Consider the following 8,816-nt stretch of genomic DNA (forward strand, 5'->3'; position numbering starts at 1 on the left):
GAGCCTATCCCAGCTGCCACAGAGTGAGAGGTGGAGTACAACCTGAACAGTTTGCCAATCTTTTGCAGGACTAACAATGAGAAACAGACAACCATTTACAAATGGAATTTAGAATAAATAGTTAACCTAACCCCACTAACTGCATGTCTTTGGACTGTCGGAGGAGCGGGAGTACCTGGAGAGAAACTCCAAAAAAAACCCCAACCACAACACAGATGGCATATTTGAACCCACGACCTTCTTGCTGTGAGGGAACAGTGCTAACCACTGCAGTACCTTTAAATTGAAAGCTTTTACTTTGTGCATTGTATTTGTATTAGTTTTTATGTTTAGTTTTAGTTTTTTTTTATTTATCTTTTTTTCAACCTTTTGTAGTCTTTTGAATCCTGTATTGGTCATTTTGTTGTTCTTTCATATCATTGTTGTAGTTTCAGCTCTAAATACATTTTTATTACATCATTAAGTGCAAAATAAAAATATATATTTGTATGTTTCTGTAGTTATTGTCATTACTTTATTCACTATTTCTATTCTTTTTTTTCTCTTAATAAATTTTCTTCGGACTAGGTAGTGTGTCTTTACAATATGTATTTATCCCACATTTTATTCGATTTTTTTTAATTAATTTTACAGTTTTATGCAGCTAAAATTGAAAATGATAAAGAAATTGCAATACATTGATTAAAAAAACTTTGAAGATCATTTTACGTCATTTTCATATAATGATATCTCGTTTTGTTTTACGTTCTCACTGATTAAAGCTTACGGCTTCTGTAAAAACATCGACGCACAAAAGAGGACGGCTGAGGTGACCCGGGAACGTTTGTGACGGTCTCTGTTTCTAGTGGCAGAAAATGAAACGGGCACCAAAACCGGAAACGCTCTCAGATTGTAAACAATGCTGCGAGTGACTAAGTATTTGATATAAACATTAAAGCAGTGGTTGCGGTGATGAGCAGAAACACAGCGGACCGTTTGGCTGACATGTCTAAAGCCGAGGAACTGCGGGAGTTTGTTACAGAGAAGCTCGCCGCCGCCTCCCGGGAGATCTTAGCGGCTGTGGACAGACTGGTGGCCGGGTACGAGGAGGAGGCTTCGGGCTTCAGACAGGAGATCGACCGGCAGAAGAGACAGCGGGAGCTTCTACCGCATGAAGCCACGCTAAACAAAGCGGGTGGGTCATTTTCTTTGTAGCATATAAACGAGAATTTAGCAAGCCTGTTCTCAAACTGATCTCCCTGTTGGAGCTCAGTCTGGGGGGAGTTCTCTTTTCTCCTCGTCTTTCCTCATGTTGTACATTTTCCCATTGTTCGTTTCCGGGTCGCTGCTCGTGCGGCTGACTGGCCAGCTACCTATCCTGACCTGTCTCCCCAACGTGATGTTTGTGTATTGTATGTACGGTTGGCAAGGTCAGTCTCTTAGTTGCCCCTTGGGGATAAATAAAGTCTTCTGAAGTATGTGTTTTTTTTCCCCCAGCCGTGTTTGTCTTTATACCATTTATTTTCATTTTTTATTTCTTTATTTATTTCACACATTTTATATTCGCAGTATTAACAGCTCGGCAGCCGTGTTTGTGTTAACTGTGTACAATCATGTCCTTTACACTTTTAAAATTGATTCTGAATGGCAGAATAGTAGATTTTGTCATTGAAGTCTGGCATGTGTGGTCTATAACATTAAAAGCAGAGCATTGTAGACAATAATATTAATACAAGCTAAGATAAGATAAACCTTCATTAGTCCCACATGTGTTGTGTCACAGCAGAAAGTGGACAAAACAATGGGATAAGCCTCGCTTCTGTCAGTCTGCCGAGGGCAGCTGTGGCTACAACTGTAGCTGTCTCCACCAGTGTGTGAATGTGAGAGTGAATGAATAGTGGAATTGTAAAGTGCTTTGAGGGTCTTGAAAAGCGCTACATAAATGCAATCCATTATTATTATTATTATTATTATTATTATTATTAAGATAAGAATAAAACAATTCTGCTTTCAAAGAGGCTCTTCTACTTTGTTCTTGTTTTCTTCAGGATCAAAGTGCAGCAGGAGCTTCAGTCCTGTTGAGGAAGAGGAGGGTGAGAAAGAAGAGTCTCATGAGAATCTGCAGACGGCGGACATAACCGGTCCATCAAGGTTGAAAATGAACCATCCTTACCTGTATATTAGATGATTTCCATTTTAATATTGGCCATTTCAGACTGTAATTAGCCTGTGGATGATCTCTGTCTTTAAGGTCTTCACCACACCAGTGTGAGACAGAAAGAAGAAATCTTGCCAGAGCTCAGAACCACATAGACCTCAAGATCAGCATCCTGGAGCACTCTCAGACCAGCCTGCTCTTGAAAAATGGTAATAAGTATTTCAATGTAATAAAAAGTATAAAAATTATATATATATATATATATATATATATATATATATATATATATAATTTTAAAAATGGTAATTTAGTTTCTCACTTTATTTATACTCAGTGTACTCACAGTCTCTCTCTATTTTTAGTTTTTATGGCAGCCATGCTTGAAAAGCCCAGGGTTACTCTTAGTAGGCAGTAGTTAATGCATTCACATACTTGAGCAACTATCAAACCTCCACATGGGAGCAATGAGGCGTTACGCCCCGTTTCAAGTTCCTCACGTTAAGTTGGAAATACAGTGGTTCCTCGTTTATCTGGGGAATTACGTTCCAAAAATAACCCGCGATAGGTGAAATCTGTGTAGTAGCCAGCTTTATTTTTTACAGTTATTATAGATGTTTTATAATAACTGTAAAAAAAAAAAAACAGCATGCAAAACTGCACACAAAAAAATCCGCGAAACAGCGAGTCCGCGAAAAGTGAACCGCGTTATATCGACGCACCACTGTATGCGTCTTTTTAGAGATTTTTTTTTTACATTTTATGCTTGACCATGAAAGTTTTATGTAAGTTTATATGTAATATTTGCTGTTTTTATTAATGTTCATATATTAAATACTTTTCAAGATGCAATTTATTTTTATTTTTATTTTGAAAATTGGTCCAGTGACAGACTTCTGTTACGTTTTTTTTCTCGCATCATTTGAATGTGACACATTTTGAAACTTGGTCTCTCAACTCAGAGACACACCTATTTCATACCATATCTCACTGTGTTGTTCATCTTCCACCTTCATGGCTGAATTAAATAAAAAGAGAATTTTATATTAAAAAGCTAATCCTTTGGAGTTTTCCACTGGAGGAGCTAAGTGCAAAATGAAGATGCAACTCTGAAAACTTTAAGGACCTTTGGCAGGACCAGTGATCTACATGCTGACATCCCTAAAGGAGAGTTTAAATTCTCTCTGTTAGTCCTGAAGAAATGTCCAGTCCTGAAGCTGAAGTGTCCGCGGGGACAGAAAGAGGCGGACTTCCTGAACCTGCTAAGATCCACCTGCCCGCAGCTGGCCGGAGACAACAAACCTTTTGACATCTTAACGTTGGACAAGAAGCGTAAATTACAACCTCTGAAACTAGAGACGCTGACGCCAGAGGAGATCCACAGAAGCATCATGGGATGGGGGCGGTCTACGGTCTACATTCGACTGAAGGTAGTTAAGACTCTGTAACCTTTGAGGTGGAACAGCACTTTTTTTTATTAAGCAGTATTTCTTTTACGTTGTTAGTGCTGAGTGTTTGTTTGTTTTTTTTGTTTTTTTTCAGACTCAAGAGGTGCATCAGCCCAGAGAAGAAGACCGTCATCGTCTTCAAACTGAAAACATGAACTCTGTTGTCTTAACTAATGATGAGACCAGACAACAGACGAGGTAACTCACAAAAAAGCATCGCCTAGTGATGTAAAATATCTGGACAGTCAACACATGTTTTGGATGTTACGGATCGGCTCGTGATTGTTGCTCCAGTTCATCCCATTCGTGTTGGATTAGGTTGAGTTTACGACACAGCCACACCAAACTGGAAAAATATTTTATTAAGGTTCTGGTTTTGTAAATTTGGAGATTATCATGTTTCAATCTGGAAAGTGAGACGTCCCAAACATGTGTCAGTGAGGCGTTATGTGAGTAGTGAGGCATGAAATATAACCAAAGAAATGCGAATGGAGTACCAAATTGGTGAATTTGAAGGTTTCTTGGATGCTAAAATCCAGTCATCTGGAACCCATTTTCTAGTGTGCTGACTTAGTCACTGGAGCAAGTGTCAATTTTTGGGGGTATCATTGAATAGCCGGCAGATATCCAAGCTAGGGCTTCCTGTTTTGTTCACCAGCCAGCCTTTACAAGCACAAAGTCATTGTCAGCTGATGACCATTAGGGGCTTTTGGTGACCCTTTGTGTTTAGCAGTGTTGGGTAAGTTACTTTAAAATAGTAACTTAGTTACATTACTAGTTACTTCTCTCAAAAGTAACTCAGTTACTTCAAGTTACTCGTTACTTTCAAAGTAACTAGTTACTAGGGAAAGTAACTTTGATTTTACTCAGAATTCTCTTGTTAATGTGTTGCTTCCATAACTTTGCCAGTCTTCTAGCTTGCTTACTTGCCACAGTGCACTGTGCCACCGTCCTGGGCATTTTGACTAGAGACCAGCCCACTATTATAGGAAAAATCATAAAGCCTTTGAATGAAAATAAACACAGTGATGTTCACTGTTTTGATGGTATATATGCATTAATCTATCAATTGTTTGTTGTAAGATTCAGATAATTATTTTTTAAAAGCTAGACATTTTAAATGAGAATAAGATAGAAAAGTATTTCTTTGTGCCCCCCTTTCCCTGTTAATGCCCTACATGCCCCCCTGGCAACACTTTGCTAGATCCGCACCTGCACAGTTACCAGCTGTCAGCTACCTAAAAAAGGATCCTGGTGTTATTTGTCTCTCAGAAACAGTTCATAACTTCCCTTCAACTCATTCATGTCACCTAAAAGGTAAACATGTTTCTCCATCACCTGTTCAGCTCTGATGATTCAGTAAGGACATCTCCTGGTTTCATCTTCATGTTTCCCTCTCACCAGATAACCAAACCATATCATGACCAGCAGCTTTTTTGCAGCTGTGGCTCCAGCAAACATCAGCTGATAGTAGAAATTAATATTAAATAAATTCTAACAACAGCTGATCAAGCTTAAACGTGCTGCTGTTGTTTAGCGCGACATCTGCTGGTTCCCTCTTTCGGCGCAAAGTGGGCGATAAACAAACAAGAGAGAAAAGCCGATCAGCTGATCATTGATCAGTTTCATGATTGAAGTAGAAACGGGAGAGGGAGGGGGGAGAATGAGAGAAGAGGCAGCTGTGCAGCAAAGACACAGAATAACTCCAGCTTTGTATCTTTTTCATTGTAGCTGAATTACGGGACAAACTGTTCCTTTTCACCTCAATAAGAAACGCGTAATATTTTCTCTGAATACCAGACGGGACGGTTGGCAACTCTAATAACTTATGAACAAAATAAAATTCTACATCAGTAACACCATAGCACCACCTGTATAGAAACTCCGTCATGCTAGCTAGCACGCAGTACGGAAAAAGTCAGCATAACGAAAATAAACTCCACCTAAACTTGGTTCATATCTGACCCAGATGGACTGCAGGTCATAACTTCTTACCTGAAATTCAGTTCACACTTGGACCGGCGGCCGCCTCAGGTCTCTTTTCCTTCTGCGTCCCTTTTCCTTCATCCACCTGCTGGCCTCCACCACTTGCTAATGTTACTGAATCTGTGGAAACTCCGCAATAGCCACCACACGAAGTAACGAGTAACGACCCTATCTAAATCCCAGTAACGAGTAACGCGTTCCTGGTTTTGGCATAATAACTAGTTACCGTGCTCGTTACCACAATAATAACGTAGTTACTGTAACGCGTTACTTAATAACGCGTTAGTCCCAACACTGGTGTTTAGTGATTATTTAGTCCAATCAAAATTTAGGCTCAGCTGAGAGCAGCATGTCTTTTAACTGTAGCCAAGTTACAAATTAAGCTTGCCTCAAATTAGTCCATGTAAGTGCAGAAAAGGTACTTAAAGCGAACATCTTTCATTCTGTCAGTCAAAAAGTGGACTTGGCAGCCACTTAAAGTTCTGGAGCTTTTGTGCCTTAAACTCTTTCTAACTTTGGTTAAGGGCAGTATTAGACTTGAGATAAGATTGGTGAACTCTCCACAGTGAACTTTGCCTCTCTCCCCACTCGGACTGCAAACTCAACCACAATCTTGAAGAAAATGCATGGATAATGGCATATATCCAGCTTGTTGTGACTCTCGTGCGTTTTTCAGTGCCTCGGTTAGCAGATTGTTTAGTCTGTCTTCTTCGAGAGGAGTGGGCAGAATATGCCTCAGCCTAGAGTGCCAAGGAGTGCAAGAACATTGAAGAAAGGCTTTTACTTGGCTTTAAATATTTGTTCCCAGCAAAATTAGATTTTGTACTTAAAAATTTCAAAACATCTTCAGGTTTCACGTTTGGCAGTGTAGCACTGTCTTATCATACTGTACTCTATTGTAATGTAGACTTTAAACCCAGTTAATTTTTGCTTCTGGTTTCTGCAGCAGCCTTGCCCAAGAGGTTGACGGCAGCAAATCAGAGATTGCGTCTGGCAGAGAAGAAAATGAGATAGAAATGGGAGAAGCTGATAGTGAAGAACCGGCTGCAGATCTTATAGCCGGCTCTGCAGCTGAGGGGAAAGAAACTTTCAGGAACTGCAACAAAAGGAAAGAAGAAAAAGTAGAAAGGAATGATAAGTCCAAAAATGAACTGAAGAGATGTGATTCCAAAATGCAGTCCAGGGTGTCAAAAAAGCAAAAGATCAGACATCCTGGCGTCACTCGGACTAAGACTGAGAAAAGTGTTGCTAATCTTTCCTGCTTGGTCTGTGGAGCTCTGCACATGTCAGAAGTTATGCTTGTTAAACATGCCTGGAGTCACGGAAACGATCCAGGAAGTGTTTGCGGAGCATGCGGAGAGCGCTCAGAGTCTGTGGAGGTCTTAAAGGATCATCTTCAAAGTCGACACAAAACTGATGACTGTCACATCTGTGGAGAGTCTTTCCTTAGTGCTCTCAGCCTCGACGAGCACGTAGCCTGCCACTCGGGGGAGAAACCATACAAATGTGATGTTTGCCATAATGAATTTGCACTAAAGGCTTCCCTGGAGGATCATCGAAAACTTCACGAGGAGGGGAAGCGCCACAAATGTCACACCTGTCATAAAGTGTTTGAACTCAAAGAGCAGTTAAAGGCTCATCACAGGACTCACACCAACAGGAAGACACACCTCTGCGGTGTGTGCGGTAAATCCCTCTGCGACTACAGATCGTTGTCCCGCCACAAAATGACCCATTCTGGGGAAAGACCCCACAGCTGTAAGATCTGCGGGAGGCGTTTTAAACTTCCTGGGACTCTGAGGCAACACGAGAAGATTCACACAAACAGAGAGAGGTCATACCTCTGTGACATTTGCTGCAAAATGTTCCTGACTAGTGCGCAGCTGGAGATCCACATGAGGATTCACACCAACGAAAAGCCGTATCATTGCAGCGAGTGTGGCAAGGGATTCAGCACCAAGGGCCCGTTGACCGTTCACAAGCGGGTCCACAGCGGGGAGACGCCCTACCGCTGCCCAGACTGCGGCTGGTCCTTCAAACGCAAGACCAACCTAGACAACCACTTAGTGCTTCACTCGGGCATCAAGCCATTTGTGTGCGGTATTTGTGGGAAAGCTTGCGCACGAAAAGAATACTTGACTGTTCACATGAGGACCCACAATGGAGAGAGACCATACAAGTGTACCCTCTGTGACAAAGCTTTTACTCAGAGTCATTGTCTAAAAACACACATGAAGAGCCACCAGGCGCCAGGATCTGCAACGTAACACTTAAAGTTCTGGTTTGTTTTTTTGTTTTTAAACATCCACGCGTCCATTCTCTCTTCAGCTTATCAAATTCAGGGGTTGCAAGGGGGCTGGAGCCTATCCCAGCTCCCGTAGAGTGAGAGGAAGGGTACATCCTGGACAGCTCATTAGCCTATCACAGGCTGTTTAAACAGAACAGTGAAAATTAACTTATTTGCCTTAAGCTTTATTTATTGTTGTTTTACTTTTTTCAGTAATAAACCTGTACATGTATTACCCCTATGAGACATCTCTAATAAAACCTTTGCTACAATCTGTCGTGTATTGTGTAACTTTCAGTGTTGCTGCACTTACAACAGAGCATGTGCAGTGCTTTTAAGGCTGTCACCCTGTGACATAAAATAAATTTGTATAGTAATACTAGTAAGATTTATAAAATGACAGCCACTTTTTAGACTTTATTAGCCTAAGTCACAGAGCTCCTTTAGGTGTTTAACCTAGCTTCTTAGAAATTCCTTTACTTTGTGTACTGACCTCTGGATATTTTTTAGATTTGAACAGGCAGCAGCCGTGTGGCTCCATTGTGTACTGGTTTAAACACTTGCTGGTCCAATTCTATGAATCTCCTTTGGGGTTTTGTCAGGAAGTAAAACTGCCAAATCAAGCAGTGATCATGCACGTGATCCGAAGATTCGAAAAAGAAAAAGAAGGTATGTGTATGGTGCGCGTGGTCAGTCTGTCAAGCGGTAGTTATGGTCAGCGCTAGTGGTCCAAGTGGAGGAGCAGAGGAGTTTGCGGCATTTAAGCAGCCCTTTGCTGCCCAATCCATCCAGGCTAAAGCTATTACAAAAGCTATTGGGGTGTTTAGCTGCAGACTGAAGGCCGTATTCCGTTGTGCAAAACAAGGGGTTTAAACTATGATGAACGTGCTTGAGCCACGCTATGATATCCCGTTGCGCGTCCACTTCAGTGTGACAAGATCGTTCCAAGCATGTATGAGCA

General features: G+C 41.1%; 1 protein-coding gene across 2 annotated transcripts; it reads left to right on the plus strand.

The window, feature by feature from the left end:
* The first annotated feature begins 820 nt into the window (after positions 1 to 820).
* Positions 821 to 8,127, plus strand: LOC146578993 (uncharacterized). 2 transcript variants are annotated; one of them, XM_085260104.1, is made up of 6 exons: positions 821 to 1,174; positions 2,028 to 2,130; positions 2,231 to 2,346; positions 3,326 to 3,564; positions 3,677 to 3,780; positions 6,515 to 8,127. In XM_085260104.1, exons 1-6 carry the CDS (start codon positions 952 to 954, stop codon positions 7,833 to 7,835), a joined length of 2,106 nt encoding a protein of 701 aa, XP_085116230.1. In that variant the 5' UTR covers positions 821 to 951; the 3' UTR covers positions 7,836 to 8,127. The 2 variants fall into 2 exon arrangements, with proteins under 2 accessions (XP_085116230.1, XP_085116238.1); XM_085260112.1 differs by having other exon boundaries at positions 6,518 to 8,127.
* The last annotated feature ends 689 nt before the right edge of the window (positions 8,128 to 8,816 follow it).

This window comes from Mchenga conophoros, linkage group LG3 (assembly GCF_057382185.1).
Source record: "Mchenga conophoros isolate Kocher_MC1m ecotype Shallow Benthic linkage group LG3, M_conophoros_male_GT1.1, whole genome shotgun sequence".
Classification (NCBI taxonomy): Eukaryota; Metazoa; Chordata; class Actinopteri; order Cichliformes; family Cichlidae; genus Mchenga; species Mchenga conophoros.